The sequence below is a fragment of the Schistocerca gregaria genome, chromosome 1 (genome assembly GCF_023897955.1).
Source record: "Schistocerca gregaria isolate iqSchGreg1 chromosome 1, iqSchGreg1.2, whole genome shotgun sequence".
Lineage (NCBI taxonomy): Eukaryota > Metazoa > Arthropoda > Insecta > Orthoptera > Acrididae > Schistocerca > Schistocerca gregaria.
Genome location: NC_064920.1, coordinates 1,103,918,789 through 1,103,938,793, shown reverse-complemented (window position 1 = coordinate 1,103,938,793; position 20,005 = coordinate 1,103,918,789). Strand labels below are relative to the sequence as shown.

The 20,005-nt window shown below is 43.1% G+C and overlaps 1 protein-coding gene across 1 annotated transcript in view; it reads right to left on the bottom strand.

Moving 5' to 3' along the window:
• Positions 1-20,005, bottom strand: part of LOC126291516 (uncharacterized) — a 632,182-nt gene that overhangs the window by 473,003 nt on the left and 139,174 nt on the right. Inside the window, exon 4 of the mRNA XM_049985057.1 lies at positions 9,580-9,940. Within this exon, the coding sequence (XP_049841014.1) occupies positions 9,580-9,940 (361 nt within the window). The remainder of the gene's footprint in view (positions 1-9,579; positions 9,941-20,005) is intronic.

Sequence of the window (20,005 nt, the reverse complement as noted above, 5' to 3'; positions counted from 1 at the left end):
TCCTTGTCGTAAAAGCTATGGAATCATTTGATCTGTCACGCATTTCCTCATTTTCGACCACTCGGCGACAAAATCGGATGTCTCTGACCGTATACGAACTGCGTCGGATGGGACTTCCACGTGAACAAAAATGGTTCCAGTGGCTCTGAGAACTATGGGACTTAACATCTATGGTCATCAGTCCCCTAGAACTTAGAACTACTTAAACCTATGTAACCTAAGGGCAGCACACAACACCCAGTCATCACGCATAGCCAATCAGTTTTCCTCATTTCGCTACGAGGAAATCTGTATCCGCCCAACAGCAGAGTGAAATTTCCGCAAGTTACTTCGACAACTTTTGTTTTCCTACTGCCACACGAAATTCTCCGAATTCTGACGCAATTGTTACTTTAGAACCATGTTTCAATCGTACCGAATTTCTCTCTTTAGAAAACACTGAGTAATTTTTAGTAATTTCTCAGCCTGAAAGAGCAGCCACAATCAAATTAACAACGAAAAAAAGCACACAACAGAAGAACTGGTAGAAATGAACTTCCATGTCAACTGCAAAAGCGTCTTCCGTTTCAGTCTATCGCGTTTGTGCGCTGCCCGTCGTATATCAATCAGTGTGGCAAGCTGCATAAAGATTTACCACTTTTAGGGGCGCAATAAGCATTACTTTTGAATTATCAGTTTCAGAACAGTAATCAACAGGAAAAGGTATTTCGACGAGACTTAGGCTCGAAACTGTGCCAGGTGCTGGTTACTGTATTACAAAATAACGTGCTTTATGAAAGATACTGAGCATGTGAAACAACAGATAACTGATTATTTAAAATATTGAATTTTTAATTTATTATCCTTAGTACATTACTCCTTTCTATGTAGCGAGTATGAATTTATTTTTCAGTACAGGGGGGCTGAAATGTGGACAGGTGGACTGTACAAGGGTGTGTTGAAAGGTAATGCCTCCGAATTTTTTAAGTGAAAACTGTCGAAGCTTTTTGAACGAAACAAACATTGTTGGCGTTATACATCTTTAATCTTTACGTGTACATGTTTGCAGCCCTCTGTCACTATGTCACGTAATCGAGTTTCGAATTCGAAGAGTTCGTCCACACATGGAACACTCTCTTCTTGAGTATGGCGGTGCCAGACAACACAAGAGCGTTGCGATATCTGCAACAGTCCTATGCCTAGGATTGACTGTCGTCTATCAACCTCGACATAGTCTCTATTTTCATTGGTTTCCAAAAGTTAAAAGACTCCTTCGATGACTTCACTTTCACTGTGATGAAGCGGTGCAGGCAGAGGTGAGATTGTGGTTCTGGCTACAAAGTCAAGCATTCTGTACGACTGTTTCAACAAACTGGTCTCACGTTGGAGGAAATATGTTCGTCTCCAGGGTGACTATGTTGAGAAATAAAAGTGTGGACATGAAGTATAAGGATGTAGAATGTTAATAACATTTGTTTTATTTAAAAAGTTTTATGCGGTTTCACGTAAAATAGACGGCGGCATTACTTTTCAGCAGTGCCTCGTAATTTACGAGTATCTGGTTTTTGGATCTTCTTTGTTTATTCGTCGAAGTGATCTACAGGCTCTAGCAGCGTTGCCGAAACAAAACGACGACACAGAGAGACAAACCCGTGACCTCGCGGTTTGAGGGGAAACAACACTTCATCAATCCTTGCTCAGTTCGTGTGGAAGTGTACAGTAACAATGCACCATCATATTACGAGAATAGTTAAGTGCGCAGTCGCTTGCAGCATGGCCAAATATGTGTGGATGAGGAAGAACGGTGAGCCAGACCATTTCTCTGTGAAGAACGGGAAATGGGAAGAGGCTCCAGTACTCATCGTCAGACCAGTGTACCACAATCGAGACGATAGCGAGAAAACTGAGAATCAGTCACGGCTCACTTTTGCACATTTTGTGCCTGAAAAAGTTCGTCTCTTACTGGGTTCCTCGACTAGTTACATCCATTCGAAGAGGCCACTGAATCAAGGCAAAAGGTAGAAATGTTGCATCTGCGCCAGGTCAATGCATACGACTTCTTTAGCTGCCTAATCCCCATGGAAGAGTGCTGAGTGTACCACCGTGACTGACACTTGCGGTACTTCGAGATGAATTTGAAACCGTGATATAATCCCTTTGTCTAGCTAAGAGAGCACCTCCTTCACGTTCCGCGACGGCTGAAGCGCGTGCTCTCCACCGCGCGAACTTAACTGCGTTGCGTATGAGCGCTCTCTCGCTCGTTGGCCATCCAAGGACAAGTGTTGGCGCACACGTGGCACGTGGATGCTGTGGGCATTTGCCGAAGTGGAATACGACTCTCAGGCGGTGTGCAATTCTGTCTTCTACCAACTTACACGGCGGAGAAGCACGTCAATCGAATTTCGAGGAATGCGGCGTTGGAAGTTTGTCTGCTATATTAGTCTACCTAAGTCAAGGGCAAAGCGAGATTAGTGACACTTATTCATCGGTGTTTGTTGGAATTATTTGGTGAGCAACTTCCTATGTTGGATGCACGAACAGTTATCCAGAGCTGTCTGCTGTGACGTAAAATAGTTTAAACTGTGTGTGTTATAAAATTTTTTACGGGGTGTTCAAAAAGTCTCTCCGCAGTGCCCTATTATTGATAGCTGTGCGTGCTGTATGATAGTTCTCCTGCCTAGGTTACTTCCCTTCAAGTGGACTCTCCCAACATTCCACTGTTTCGTTTATCTCAGCCAGCGTCAGTAGTATCATTGGTGTGTGTCGTTACGTGTTGACGTGAACGTTTAAATTTAGTTTCTTTGTTCGTTTGCTTCGTTTTTGTCACTATTAAAATGCTAACCATTGAAGAACGTGTGTTTTTAATAGAACAAGTGTTCAAAGCTGGCGGTAAATACACAGTTTCAGTTCGTCAAACATTTAATTCAGTTTTCTCGGAGAAAATACTCCCAGCCGGCCAGAGTGGCCGAGCGGTTCTAGGCGCTACATTCTGGAACCGCCCGACCGCTACAGTCGCACGTTCGAATTCTGCCTCGTGCATGGATGTTTGTGATGTCCTTAGGTTAGTTAGGTTTAAGTAGTTTTCTAAGTTCTAGGGGAATGATGACCTGAGAAGTTAAATCCCATAGGGCTCAGAGCCATTTGAACCAATATTCCCACATTGCGATACTGTGCGAGATCTGATTAACAAATTTCGAAGTACGGGCTCAGTGACAGATGCACCGAGAAGTGGTCGTCCTAGCGTTTTGACTGAGGATAAACTAGTCGATATTTCCGATAAAATTTCAATGAGTCCGAAGAAGTCAGTAAGAAAACTTGCCCAGGAAATCGATGTTAGTGGTGTCGGAACAGCCCACACAGCAGTAAGGAAAAAATTAGAACTTTTCCCATACAATGTGACAGTCATGCAAGAACTGAAAAATACTGACCATGGCAAGAAACTGCATCATTGTCAATGGTTGAAAAATTTCGTTCAACAAAATGGAAGGGACATTCTTAATGAAACGTTTTTCACTGATGAGGCGTGGTTTCATTTATGCGGGTACATGAACTCGTTAAGTGCTCGTATGAGGAGTACTGCAAATCCATTGTGTATTCATGAGGTACCACTTCATTCTGTGTAAATAGGAGTTTGGATTGCAATTTCTAGACGTAGGATTGTGGGTCCCATATTTTTCAACAAAAAAAAAAAACGCACAATGATACTGCAGTGATATTCTGTACTCACTTGTAGGGGTACTTGTGTTAAGTGAAATACTGAACGGTTATTTTCAACAAGATGATGCAACCGCGCATACAGCTCGCTTTTCAATGTCATTGCTTGCTTATGTTTTTGGTGATCGCAAAATTTCACATAATTTCCACGATCGTCTGACCGAATACCACCTGCATTTTTGTTCTGGGATGCAGAGAAAGTAACTGTGTGAAAAAACCGTCCAAACTCCATCGATGAATTGAAAACTGTAATATCCACTTTTACTGCTTCTGTTACAAAAGAAATGTTACTGCTTGTGTTTGGAAACATGATTAGACGAATTGAATTGTATATTCAAGAACAGGGAGGACACTTTCGACATTTAGTTTGAAAATCTGTAAGTAAAAGTGACTATTCAATAAATTAATAACTTGTATTTCACTGAGTTTCATTTCGGTATATTAAAACGGCATACGGCATGCGCTGCTAACAATCATACGGCACTGAGGAAAGACTATTCGAACACCCCGTATTTGTAGGGCTCTACAGCCTCCAGACGCTTAATAAACGTAAACATGGTCCTTAGTAGGCTGTAATGCGATGTTTATGCAATCGTCCGATTAGAGTTCTTCCCACTAAGCGTTTTTGTCAAGCACATTTGTAACATCTGTATGTCATGTCATTTCCAAATTACTATTAATTACAAGTAAACAATAGCCACATTCCTTCGTTTTATGAAAGGATCCACACTACAGTGACACCTTTTAAGACTGTATTCTGAACTCTGCTCGATATACATGGTTACCATGTACGTAGAGCAGAGTTCAGAAAACGACGGAATGTGGCTACTTTTTACTTGTAATTACGAGTATTGAAAATGACATGAAATACAGGCGTGACAAATGTGTTTGACAATAACGATTAGTCGTGATAAGCTAATCGCACGATTAACTAAACATCGCATTAGAGCCTACTGCGGACCATGTTTATGTTTATTACGTGAGTGTTATGCTCTTTTAAGTGTGATTTAACCCAGGTTTCATTTCAAGAGTTTACCGGTTCCGACGTGACTAACTTACAGTGTTGTAATGGTTCATGTATACCTCCTGTTGTCGGATATGAGCCCTGTTTGTAATTTATGGCTGTTTTAATTTAAGGCATGAGGGCCCTCTTGTTTAAGTTGTATTTATACATTATTTTATATAACTATGATGCGTTATTAAAAGCTAAAACTCCGCTAAGTACATTGCCACAGTTCCTTTTGGCTGAGATTTGCATTCTGCTTAATTCCATGTTTGATTATTTGTCCTTTGTATTTATACATTCTTTTATATAACTATCATGCGTTACCAAAAGCTAAAACCAAGCTAAGTAGATTGCCACAGTTTCTTTTGGTTGAGGCTTGCATTCTGCTTAGTTCAATGTTTGATTATTTGTCCCTAATATCGAGATCTTTAAGGTGACAACCGATACCTTTTTATAAAAGCTTAAATATTTTTCATCTGATTTAAATGAAGGTCGTATTTTACTTTGTTCTTATTGTTGTTTATTGCCTGTTGCTTTACGGGGCGTTTACAGGTGTTAACTCATGTGTTAAGCAAGAGTTCATTCACGCTTGATGTATTACCTTGAAACATTTGTTAACTGGAATGTCATTCTGTCTGTATCTTACGGATTTTCTTTTAAACAGAACCACGTGATTGAGGTGAAACTGCACGTAAGCTCATGATTTGGAAAGTCAAATTAACATCCATCGAATCTAAATTACAATTTTTTTGCCGAGTTTTTTGGCACCTTAAGAATAATTGTGTTCGTTCAAGCTTGTCAAATTCCACATATTATTAACTACTTATTAAACAAAGATTTTGTAAGTGACGTGTATTTTGTGCCCTGGCGTCTTACCACTCCCACTTCCTCGCTTGTTAATGATTTCATTGTCACAAAGAGACTACAACATACTAAGAAGTGGGAACATGGATTCACCGCCAACTATACAATACAAATATTTATCATCAAAAACACTAATGCTGAATGTTCTTTTGACTGGCTTGATATGTTGCTAATTGGTTATGTTGGTAAAGAGCAACCAGTCACGGAGCATATCGCCAAAATCTCCTGGCGAGTTTAAGGGAGGATGTTAAGGCAGAAAGGAGTCTAAGCGGATGTTTTGATTCGAGAGCAACACTCCAGTTCATTCTGCACAAGACACGAACACTGTTTATTTAGGGCGTCAAGTTCTGATTCAATACCTTATTCTACTGTTGTGCTCTGCAGTGACTCATTCTTCTTTCCACAAATGGAGAGTAACTGCACAGCACGCATTTCCAGAATGACGATGATTCAATTATCTAGGGAAACGTTTCCTAACTGCAGACTCTGCAACCAAAGTCGTGTTCAGGGCATCCATCTTTGGGGAAAAATGAGTCGCATTGGATATGTAAAGAAGGACTAGCACCATAGCCTTATCACCAACTTTCCTGATCGCTGCTTGATTTGTAAAAGGGGAATGACAAGGTGATGTACGAGTATATACACTTTGAAGAATTATTCTCCAAAATATTATGGAGAAGCTCCAAAAAGTAACGACTCTGTGAGCGTTTGAAGCCGAGTGTGCACAACACAAAACGTCATATCCACAAGTCGCTATCGATGCCATCACCCCTATTTATACCGCTTTTTAGTAAACTTGTTTTGCTGGAGAGTTATTTGTGCGGTTTTACTCAAAATGTGAATGAAAGTTTCAATAGTCTCATTTGGAGATACGCTCCAAAAATAACATCCAGCCGAATCGAAATTGTCAACATTCCTTCTAATTTGGACGTATGTGTATTCAGTGTAGGCCAGACTTCATTAACGTACGTGGCAAACGCTGTTTAAATCAAAATCGACGATGACACGCTCCCATTCTGTGAAGGTAGAGGCGAAAGCGGCGATTCGGTCAGTTACGAAAAGGGCTTTGAGGACGAAAATGAGGGCTTATTAGGTCAAAGTAGCAGACAGTGGCCATCCACTAGCCGGGGTGATAGTTATTATGGACCAGGCGTCGATGATATCACGTAAGTTTCAAGGGTTGTCCCTTTTTTTTAATGGTAAATACTTGTCACACTTTAAGCGCGTTTTTCTCAAAACCAGTTTTGTGGTATAGTAGTCGTCGGCCACGCTGCAAATTTTCATACGGTTTCAAGGGATTTTGGTCTCCTATGAAGCAAATGTAATTCTCATCAATTAATTGTAGCCAACTTTTTTTACGTCGGTATTCAGTACTTTTTCCACCAAACAAGAGGGGGCCAGTCTCTATAATTTCGCCAACCCTTTTTTTGCAGATCCCTACGTTGAACTAAAATTACACTTGTAAGGATCAGGGTGATATGATAAGTTTATGTTTCAGATAAGCACAACCGTAGGTACAGTGACAATCGTCACTTTACCTCTTTTCAGTGCTGCCTCTGGAAAATACCAATTGCACAATGAAGATATTAATATTTTTTGATAAAAAATTCTATAAAAACTTCAATGTATGCTTTCTTTATTGCAGCATATCCCATTTGTTTGCTATATTCCAGCACGGAGAAAAGAAATCCTGAATTTGAGCAATATTTTCGTCCGTCACCCTGTCATTCCCCCTTAAAGGTGATGGTTGAGGTTTAATACTACTTGTCATATTTCAAAGTACGCGGTATGATATAGGTTGACTCTTACATAGAAGATTACTGCAACCGGCTACTTCTTGCAGTGCTAACAATGCTTATTTATTTAAACAGCGACTTTACTGGTTTCGAACCGACAGGTTCATCTTTAGACGGTTAGTCAATGTTTTACATTAGCTTTCGTCCTCTGCTTCCCCCATTGACGAAATTTCCATTAGGCGGTGGTGCCCTACAACCAAAACAGGATGTAAGACAATGTCTTTTTAAATGTAATTGTGCCTCACAACGATTTTAAATGACGCAAACAAATTATTAAACATGTCACCTTTAATAATTATTAAATATCTTCCCTTTAATAATTTGTTTACATCACTTAAAATCGTTGTGAGGCACAATTACAGTTGAAAGGACATTGGCTCACATCCTCTTTTGGTTGCAGGCACCACCACGTCAAGGGAATTTCGTCAACTGGGGAAACAAAAGGCGAAAGCTAATGTAAAACGTGAACTAGCCGTCTGAAGATGAACCTATTTAAATAAATAATTACGAGGCGTATTTTTTAAGTAAGTACCGTTTTGAAATTTATATAAGACGTGCTAAGATATCTCAATTATTTTATTTTTACAAAAAAGCCTGTATCTTAATCTACGCACTGATGCCATTACAGTCTGATTCTTCCTTGTTTACGTTGTGTGCTGAGTGTTTAAGATGCCTCCGATAATCGTGAGTCCCGCCGACTGCGAAATACTGGTTGTTATAAGATTTCTTAGTGCTAAAGGCCTAAAAGTGATGGATATTCATCGTGAGATCTGTGCAGTTTACGGAGAAAACATTATGAATGATGGAATGGTAAAAATGTGTGAGAGCATATAAAGATGGCCGCAGAAATGTGCATGATGAACAACAGAGTGGGCACCCTTCGGTCGTTAATGAAAGTTTGGTGCAGGAAGTGGACAATAAGGTGAGGGAAAACAGACGATTTACGATTTCCTCCTTGCGGGGTGAGTTTCCTAATGTTTCTGGTATTGTTTTGTATGGCATTGTGACCGAGCACTTGAGTTACCGCAAAATTGTGAGCACGTTGGGTACCGAAAATGTTGACGGATGTCTATTGACTTTCCTTGAGCGGTACCACAACGACGGCGATGATTTCTTAGGCCAAATTGTTACGGGCGATGAAACATGGGTGGCCTACGTCACACCAGGATCAAAGCAACAGTCCATGGAAGTTGAGCCAGGGCATCGTTTTGCTGCAAGTCAATGCCCGTCCGCATGTGACGAATCAGGCCAAAGATCTTATCACATGTTTTCGATGGGAAACTCTAGATCATCCTCCGTACAGCCCCGATCTTGCGCCCAGTGACTACCATGTGTTCCTGCACTTGAAGAAACACCTGGGCGGTCAGCGTCTTCATGACGAAGTCAAAACAGTGGTGATGGAATGGTTAACAAGTCAGGCGGCAGACTTCTATGACGAGGGTATTCAAAAACTGGTACAACGTTATAACAAGTGCCACAATATTACGGAAATTATGTAGAAAACTAGATTAAGGTGCAGGCTTTTATGTAAAAATAAAATTATTGAGATATCTTAGCACATCTTTTTTTTAAATTTCAAAACGGTACTTAGTTAAAAAACACGCCTAGTAGCAGTGTAAAAAGTGGCTAGTTCCTGTAATCTTCTGTGTAAGAGTCAACCTATATTTTGTACACTGCCACGGAATCAGTTTTTGACAAAAGAACACACAGTATGATGTTACATAAAGGAGTATAGGTTAAAAACAGTCTTGGTAGCATTTTTTATTTCTTCAACTATGCGTTTCGCCTTATTTAGGCATCTTCAGGTTGATCTTAGTTTAGTATTTCTTAAAGCGATCCTTTAGACAGTGTTTCAAGAAACACCAAATTAAGATCAACCTGAAGATGCCTAAATAAGGCGAAACGCGTAGTTGAAGAAGTAAAAACACTAAAATTGCTACCAAGACTGTTTTTAACCAAAACTGTTAAGCACTGGTTTGCTGTATGCCACATATGGATTGGAAGAATTTTACATAAAGCAGACAACTTGAGCTGTACCATGGTTGGAATTGATATAGTCTGATGAAACATTTTGAGTGCCTTCAGCAGCAGACCACTCCAAGGTGTGGGCCATATATAGTCTGCCATTTGAGCCCAAGTTCATCGTTGGTATACTAGATCTGGTCCAGTGTTACAGGGAAATGGTCAAAGCGACGCAGACAAAAGCGCCCGTGTACTCACTGCAGAACTGGATGAGCAGCATGAGGGCGAAGCCGAAGGCGATGGCGGCGAGCTGGAGGATGCCGGCGTTGTCGGAGGAGCGCTCCCGCTGCAGCACCTCGAAGAAGACGACGTAGAGCAGCGTGCCGCCCGCCATGGCCTGCAGGATGGTGGCGGCCGGCGTGTTGACGCTGCCCTGGCCCAGCTGCTCCAGCAGCAGCCCCAGCCCTACGCCGAACGGCGTCACCGCCGCGAACACCGCCATGTACAGCACCACCAGCGGGCCGCGCGTCTCCGCCGCCACCAGCTTCACGCCCACGCAGAACGTGATCACCAGCTTGTGCATCGCCACCGCCGACACCAGGATCCACATGTCGCCCGCCTGCAACCCACAGCCGCCGCCCTCTCAGCAATACGTCGCTGACCCACTTCCCTGCACTACACGGTGGTCCGTTCATAGTGACCGCACCAAATACACTCCTGGAAATGGAAAAAAGAACACATTGACACCGGTGTGTCAGACCCACCATACTTTCTCCGGACACTGTGAGAGGGCTGTACAAGCAATGATCACACGCACGGCACAGCGGACACACCAGGAACCGCGGTGTTGGCCGTCGAATGGCGCTAGCTGCGCAGCATTTGTGCACTGCCGCCGTCAGTGTCAGCCAGTTTGCCGTGGCATACGGAGCTCCATCGCAGTCTTTAACACTGGTAGCATGCCGCGACAGCGTGGGCGTGAACCGTATGTGCAGTTGACGGACTTTGAGAGAGGGCGTATAGTGGGCATGCGGGAGGCCGGGTGGACGTACCGCCGAATTGCTCAACACGTGGGGCGTGAGGTCTCCACAGTACATCGATGTTGTCGCCAGTGGTCGGTGGCAGGTGCACGTGCCCGTCGACCTGGGACCAGACCGCAGCGACGCACGGATGCACGCCAAGACCGTAGGAACCTACGCAGTGCCGTAGGGGACCGCACCGCCACTTCCCAGCAATTTAGGGACACTGTTGCTCCTGGGGTATCGGCGAGGACCATTCGCAACCGTCTCCATAAAGCTGGGCTACGGTCCCGCACACCGTTAGGCCGTCTTCCGCTCACGCCCCAACATCGTGCGGCCCGCCTCCAGTGGTGTCGCGACAGGCGTGAATGGAGGGACGAATGGAGACGGGTCGTCTTCAGCGATGAGAGTCGATTCTGCCTTGGTGCCAAATGATGGTCGTATGCGTGTTTGGCGCCGTGCAGGTGAGCGCAATAATCAGGACTGCATACGACCGAGGCACACAGGGCCAACACCCGGCATCATCGTGTGGGGAGCGATCTCCTACACTGGCCGTACACCGCTGGTGATCGTCGAGGGGACACTGAATAATGCACGGTACATCCAAACCGTCATCGAACCCATCGTTCTACCATTCCTAGACCGGCAAGGGAACTTGCCGTTCCAACAGGACAATGCACGTCCGCATGTATCCCGTGCCACCCAACGTGCTCTAGAAGGTGTAAGTCAACTACCCTGGCCAGGAAGATCTCCGGATCTGTCCCCCATTGAGCATGTTTGGGACTGGATGAAGCGTCGTCTCACGCTGTCTGCACGTCCAGCACGAACGCTGGTCCAACTGAGGCGCCAGGTGGAAATGGCATGGCAAGCCGTTCCACAAGACTACATCCAGTATCTCTACGATCGTCTCCATGGGACAATAGCAGCCTGCATTGCTGCGAAAGGTGGATATACACTGTACTAGTGCCGACATTGTGCATGCTCTGTTGCCTGTGTCTATGTGCATGTGGTTCTGTCAGTGTGATCATGTGATGTATCTGACCCCAGGAATGTGTCAATAAAGTTTCCCCTTCCTGGGACAATGAATTCACGGTGTTCTTATTTCAATTTCCAGGAGTGTATCTCGAGAAATAAGCATCAAACGAAAAAACTACTATGATCGAAACTCGTCTAGCTTGAAGGGGGAAACCAGATGGCGCTATGATTGACCCGCTAGATGGCGCTTTCATAGGTCAAACCGATACCAACTGCGGTTTTTTTAAATACCAACCCCCATTTTTACATATTCGTGTAGTACGTAAATAAATATGACTGTTTTAGTTGGACCACTTTTTTCGCTTTGTTGTAGATGGCGCTTTAATAGTCATAAACGTAAAAGTACAGTGTGTTAACTGTAAGACGGCAGAGTTGTGAGCGGGGTGCAGGGAGAGGAGGAAGCAAGCATTGGCTGGGCAGGGGGTGGAGCCGTTGGGGGGGAGGGGGGGGACAAGGCACGCCTATCAGTTGCAGAGCTGGCACTACAGATTGCGCGTCAAGCATACACGAAAGCAGACGAAAGGCTTGGAAGTAAAACTCACTTTAAATGTTGTTTGTAAACGAAACTGAAATCGTCATGTACATTGAAATATATCTACTATGTGCTCACAAACCATTCATCCGATTGCAATGAAACTTTGGTGAGTCGTTCTTCGAAATGGAAGCAGTGTTGGCAGGCTAGGCACAATCTTCCGCACTGAATAAAATTCCGCTGTCGTGTCGCGAATGACACGCTGGTTGAAATCATCGATCATTACTTCGATTTCTCCACTTCTTTTCCTAAGTTAAAAGAGAGAGAGATTTATAAGAAAATGCCTTCTGCACTGCATGTATTTTTTTTTAAAAATTTGGAAATGTACCGTAATATGAATGTGTTTCGAAATAATACATTGACCAGTGGTGTTTCCATACAAAGCAATACGGTAGCAAGGGAAAATGAAATTTAAGGTGATTCAGACGAAATAGGGGGCTCCTTCAGAGTGATCGCGAACAAAATATCTGAAATGGAAACTCACCTTTTCTTGCCAGACGTTTGTGGTGATACGCCAAGATGATTCTTGGAAAACTGCTTGAATCTTCCAGTGCTACGCATGCTTTGCCCTGTGTATGTAGCAGCTCTCACTGCAGATTTGTAAATGGGGTGAAGCAATTTTTTCTGCTCCCTTTCCCTTTCGCAGCATTCAATCACACGCAGTATAATTTTGCGAGCATCGCTGCGCAATACTGGTTTCCTTCTAGCCGTAGGCCGACCGGTAGGGGTTGTTGGCGACTCCCGAGATGGGCCAGCAACTGTCTCTTCGCTCATTTTGATCATGTTTAGCACAACTGCGCAATAAAAACACGCAGAACAGTACAGCGCAAAACAATAACGAAGCAGACGACTATGGCTAGCTTGTACAACACAGTCAGCTACGTAATGTTGGCAGCAGTTGAAACTGCGTGCCTGCTGAAGCCTCCCGACGTTTACCAACTTCTACCGATTTAGGACTAGGGAGAGGTGTGCCATCTAAAAGTTTACAGACTGTACGCGGTATTACGAAACATTCCGCCAGTGCGGACGGTATTTGCTTCGTGATACATTACCCGTGTTAAAATGGACCGTTTACCAATTGCGGAAAAGGTCGATATCGTGTTGTGTATGCCTATTGTGATCAAAATGCCCAACGGGCGTGTGATATGTATGCTGCTCGGTATCCTGGACGACATCATACAAGTGTCCGGACCGTTCTCCGGATAGTTACGTTATTTAAGGAAACAGGAAGTGTTCAGCCACATGTGAAATGTCATCCACGACCTGGAACAAATGATGATGCCCAAGTAGGTGTTTCAGATGCTGACGCGGCTAATCCGCACATCACTAACAGACAAATTGCGCGAGAACCGGGAACCTCAAAAACGTCGGTGTTGAGAATGCTACATCGACTTCGATTCCTCTTGTACCATATTTCTATGCACCAGGAATTGCATGGCGACGACTTTGAAAGTCGTGTACAATTCTGCCACTGGGCACAAGAGAAATTACGGGACGATGACAGATTTTTTGCACGCTTTCTATTTAGCGAGGAAGCGTCATTCACCAACAGCGGTAACGTAAACCGGCATAATAGGCACTATTGGGCAACGTAAAATCCAGGATGGCTGCGACAAGTGGAACATCAGCGACCTTGGCGGGTTAATGTATGGTGCGGCATTATGAGAGGAAGGATAACTGACCTCCATTTTATCGATGGCAATCTAAATGGTGCAATGTATGCTGATTTCCTACGTAATGTTCTACCGATGTTACTACAAGATGTTTCACTGCATGACAGAATGGCGATGTACTTCCAACATGATGGATGTCCGGCACATAACTCGCTTTAGGTTGAACCGGTATTGAATAGCATATTTCATGACAGATGAATTGGTCGTCGAAGCACCATACCATGGCCCGCAAGTTCACCGGATCTGACGTCCCCAGATTTCTTTCTGTGGGGAAAGTTGAAGGATATTTGCTATCGTGATCCACTGACAACATGCGTCAGCGCATTGTCAATACATGTTCGAACATTACGGAAGGCGAACTACTCGCTGTTGAGAGGAATGTCGTTACACGTATTGCCAAATGCATTGAGGTTGACGGACATCATTTTGAGCATTTACTGCATTAATGTGGTTTTTACAGGTAATCACGTTGTAACAGCACAAGTTCTCAGAAATGATAAGTTGACAAAGGTACGTATACCACATTGGAACAACCGAAATAAAATCTTCAAACGTACCAACGTTGTGTACTTTAATTTAAAAAATCTACCTGTTACCAACTGTTGGTCTAAAATTGAGCCATATGTTTGTGACTATTACAGCGTCATTTATCACAAAGCGAAATAAGTAGTTCAACTAAAACATCCATATTTCTTTACTTACTACAAGAATATGTAATAAGATATGAGGGTTCCCATTTTAAAAAACGCTGTTGATATCCGTTTGACTTACGGCAGCGCCATCTAGCTGGCCAACCATAGCGCCATTTGCTTTCCCCCTTCAAGCTAGACAAGTTTCGTTCTTTGTAGTTTTTTCGTTTGACACTTATTTCGTGAGATATTTGGCCCGGTCACGATCAATGGACTACCCTGTATAGCGTGCGTACCAGATCTGTTCAACAAATCCGGAACCTTGTCCACAACATTTTTCTTCGCTTGTCTGTTACTTATTGTGCACAGCCTCCTTCGAAATACTCTCCCCCACAACTGATGCACGACTCCTAACGCCGCTTCTACTTCCGGAAGCAATCTTGGTACGCGTCTTGCTCGATTTCGCGGATTGCCGTCTGCGAATTTTCTTTTATCTCGTATATATTTCAAATCTTTGTCCCCTCAGCGGAGTTTACAACTTTGGAAATAAAAAAAGTCCGCAGGTACTAGGTCGGAGAGTACGCAGGACGAAGAGCACAGTGGTTTCGTTTTTTATGTAATAGCCACGCATCAACACAGATTGAATATGCTGGTGCGTCATCGTGATGGAAGGGCCACGAAGTGTCTCGACACATTTCGGGTCGTTTCCTTCTCACATTTCCTCGTAGGTGTCGCAACACTTCTCTGTTAGTTCCATAACAGTTTGACCCTGTGGCCCAAATTCGTGATGAACTTATCCTTCAAATTCAAAGAAATCCGTGAGCATGGCTTCGACAATCGACCTGACCTCACGAGCAGCTTTTGGTCCTGGAAAACCTTTACTGAACCATTGTGAAGACTGAACAATGGTCTCAACATCGTAACCGTAGAAATGGTTCAAATGGCTCTGAACACTATGGGACTTAACATCTGAGGTCAACAGTCCCCTAGAACTTACAACTACTTAAACCTAACTAACGTAAGGAGATCACACACATCCATGCCCGAGGCTGGATTCTAACCTGTGACCGTAGCGGTCGTGCGGTTCCAGACTGAAGCGCCTATAACCGCTCGACCACCTCGGCCGGCTCATAACCGTAGACCCATGTCTCACCACTGGCTATGATTCTCTTAAGGCACACCCCGTTCTCGTTTGCGCGACACAATTGCTCTTCACCAGACTGCGAGGCGAACGTCTTTCTGGTATTGGCTTATGAGCCATGGGACAATCTTGGCGGCAACACGAAGCATTCCAAGATGCTGTGTCAGAATTTCATGACATGGTCCAACTGGAACGTTACATTCTTCTGCAATCTCTTGGGCAGTCAGTCTTCGATTGCCACGCAGGATTTCGTTGACGTTCCTGACACGAGGCTCACTGGTAGGTGTCGAAAGGCGTCCTAAACCAGCGTGGTCTTTAACTTCCGGTCGGCCATTTTTCAACCATGTGAACCATTCGTAACATCGAGTAAGCCTTAAGCATTCATCATCGTAGGCTTTCTGCATCATTTGGTTTGTCCCTGTAAAGGTGTTCTTGAGCTTCACACAAACTGTAATGCAGACATGATGCTCCTCTAACCCTGTCATCTCGAAATCCGCAAACTGTGCGACACATCGCTCTACTCAGTACAGCACTGAACAATTACTAAGAGACACACAACAATGAAACTTCCGGCACTTACACATGAAACACAGGCGTGTGCAGGGATGCCAACCGCATTTCGCTTCAACAGACTATCGGTGCGAAATTGCGAATTTCCGGAATCTATTCAACAGACCTCGTACAATAATAAAACTACAGGTACAATGGAAAACTAAATTCGTGTCACATGTCTGACTGGAAGTCGCTCAAGGTGGATGTTCAGCCATCTGTTTGCAGTTCTTTCAATTGGACGCCGCATCGGCGACTAGTGCATCCTTAACTTACCCCACTTATTCAGTTGGGAAGAGGGGATCTACAGTTTAACCTGGAGTGCGTATCACCTGTCGTTCCTTGCGACAACTCACATCACTGAGAGGTAAATCCTCGGGTAACGGCAGACTGAAAAGTTTCCATGGTCCAAGTTGATAGCGAGACCTCTCCATATCCAATCATAAACATTTACACTAGACGACCAGTCCCGTACATCTTCATCTTTACTCTACAAAGCACTGTGAAATATGTGGCAGAGGGCACTTTTTATTGTATTGCGTCGAGGAGGCCTGGAGAACATGAAGATTCCAGATGAATGACATCGTGGTCAGATGGAGATTCCCAAATGAGATATTGGTCTGCAAGGCGAATCCTGGACACTCAGCACTGGTATAGACTCGGATCACAATTTAATTTGCAGTTTGCAAACTGTGTAATCAAAGTGAGGAATAAAATTTCGTCAGAGCCTCCCATATTACAAAAGGATTAAACAGTGATTCTGCTTATCTGCTACAGAGTTTGAAATACACATCCAGAAAGCCTTAAACCTCTGCAGTAGAAAATGTGCAGTGACGTGCATTCAGATAACAAAGGATCAATGTTGTACACCTTGTTCTTCACAGATGGTCCGGTAGTAGTGGCCAGTGAGTAGGGTGACCAGACGCAGTTGTTTAAAAAGTAGGACAAACAGCTTCAAAAATGAGGACAAAGGAAGAAAGAAGAGGACACATCAAACGGGTCAACTGCAGATGTGGATACCACCCGTCAGCTTTGGACAATTCACGTAACTGCCGGGAATTACCGGTAAAACTAATAGTTAATTGTTACTGATGAGCAGGTGTTGGTTAAGTGAGCAATATAAAAAAAATTAAAAACATTGAAGGGGTGACAGTGTGGCCTCAATTGTTTTGATATGTCAACAACACGGAATATTTTACAAAGCGAAAAACGTAAGAGCATTCACCTCCCTTCATTCGACGCACAGCTACCAACATCTACAATTCAAGCAGCAGCTGACGACCTGTAAACTGCACTTTAACCTTCCGAATACAAATAAATTGAATGACTATGAAACAGTGAAATAAAGTCATGACAGTTAATCTGTAGAGGTATTTCTTACCTTTATTGGCCACTGAGACGTACGTTCCAGCTCCACACATAATACATTCCGCTTCAAATTCATGTCTCCCTTTTTTAAAGCCCGATATTTGCAGGAAAGGACATCAGAAAATGTACACTTCCATTTAGGCATATCCAAATATTTTACTTAACTCACTTGGTTAAAAATTACACTCACACATCACACTAGAACTACAGGAACTCAAGCCAATACAAAGCGAAGATACGAAACGAAAATTTTAAATAATAGATATTTGAATTCGCTTATAGGTATATCAACGATAGCATCGACGACCCTGGTGCCACGTACTAACACTGCCTTCGTGCGTGTGTGTCACGAACGCTGTGCCAATTGTTAAAGTATTTAGGAAAAGAACAATAGAACGGGACGAATTGTTAATTTAACTGTATTACGCTCAACTTTGCGAAAAAGCCAGACACTGTAAAAATCCGCCTAGACCCCGGACAAATAGCTAAAAAGGAGGACATGTCCGGATTAATCCGGACGTCTGGTCACCTTACCAGTGAAGAACATGATATCTACTTTATGCTATGAAAATTATTAGAAGAAAATGATAACTGGAGACTGAAAGTAAATTTTTGAAAGGTTGAATACTCATGCTCCAGAGAAGATGTAGGGAACTTAATAGTAGAGAGTCAGCACACAGAAGCGTATAACAGATTAAAATATTTGGGTAGCACCCTATTGGAAGAAGTAACAAGTGATTGAAAAATACAGCAACGAGTAGTCCACATGGGATCAGCAATCCAGAAACTAACCCTCTGTTATGGACTTCTAATAGAAGTTGGAAAGTAAAGAAGAAGTGATACTGAATTATTGTAGAGCCCATAACGATCTACGGAAGCGAGTGCTGAGAGCTTAGTAGAAAAAATAAAAGCAAATTAAGAACTGCTGAAGTGCGAATGAGACATGAGAGACGGCCAAAGAAAATCTTGGTGGACCATAATCAGAGAAGAAGGAGAAGGGGAAGACTAAAGGTTGTCTGGTTAGATGGGATAAAGGAGGCCATGAGAAAAAGAGAAGCAGATGAAGACGAGGAAACATTGGCGACAGACATGCAGTGAGAGGTGACAGCTGCAGGAACCATACAGGAGAGAGATCAGAATTTAGTAATTATAAAGAGTGGATTTAATTTAAACACAATCTCCCAGAAGCATAAATGAGAAAACAAGTGGTTCACGGAAGTACTGAATTATTAGATGTGTTTTAAGTTCTCTAAGAATGAAGTTACTGTGGTAATGAATACCACTGTAGGAATTTTAGTTGAAGACTAGTGGACATCTACAAGAAGCGCAATCATAGATGTTTGACCGACAAACATGGTGCAACAAAGGTAAGTGCAAAGAAATCAGAAGGAATACTTCAACTCATGGATGAAGTACATAAAAAATGCAGGGAAAGATAGGAATACAGAATGTAATGATTCATCGCAGCTGCGGAACCAGTCTCAATAAAGACAGCAGTATAAGCTACTTAGAAATGAAATAAACAGGAAGTGCAGGGAAGCCAAGACGAAATGGGTGCAGAAAAAAAGTGAAGAAATTGAATAAGCAATTCTCTTCAGAAAGTCCAGTTCAGCAGATAGAAAAGACAAAACGGTCTTCGGTAAAATTAGAATGGGAATTTCACAATTAAACGCAAGGGTTGATGGCACGTAGATGGAAGGAGAACCTTGAAGGCCTCTCGAGGGCACGGAAATGTCTGATGACGTGGTAGTGGACGAAATGGCCGTCGACATGGATAACATAGAGGATCTCTAGTATTAGAGATGAAGTTTAACAGAGCTTTGGGAGACTTGCGATCAAATAAGTCAGAAGAGATAGATAAGATCCCTTCGGAATTCCAAAATGAATGAGGGAGTAGCAATTAATTGAATATTCAGACTGATATGTAGAATCAGTGGGATTAGAGACATACCATCAGACGTTCGGAAAAATATCGTCCACGCCACCCAGAAACAGCAAGGGCAGGTAAAAATGGTTCAACAGGATCTGAGCACTATGATACTTAACTTCTAAGGTCATCATACCCCTAGAACGTAGAACTAGTTAAACCTAACTAACCTAAGGGCATCACACACATCCAAGCCCGAGGCAGGATTCGAACCTGCGACCGTAGCGGTCGCGCGGTTAGACTGTAGCGCCTAGAACCGCTCGGCCACTCCGGCGGGCCAAGGGCAGGTAAGTGAGAGAAAAACCGCACAAGGAGCTTAATAAATCTTGCCTCCAAGTTGACAACAAGTATAATATAATGAAGAATAAAAAAGAAAATTGAGGATCTGATAGACGATCGATCTGACAAAGGCACAAGAGGGGCCACCTGATGTTGCGATTGGTTTTGGTACCAAGTTTTTTTTAATAAAATCGTAGAATTTGTCGACCTAGAAAATAGTTCGACAATGAAAAACGGCACAAGACGTTCGCAATATTGAGAAAAATAGCAATGGAACACCAAGTTCTCGGATTACAAAGTTTATAAGACAGGCATATATAATTTCGTCCCTACCATTCAATCTATACATCGAAGACGCAGTGACGGAAGTAAAAGAAAGGTTCGACAATGGGTTTAAAATCCAGGGTAAAAAGATACCAACGATAAGATTCGGTGATGACATTGCTATACTGAAGAAAAATGAAGAAGTACGGGATTTGTTGAACGGAGTGAACAGTCAAATGTGTACAGAACACGGATTGAGAGTAAACCAAAC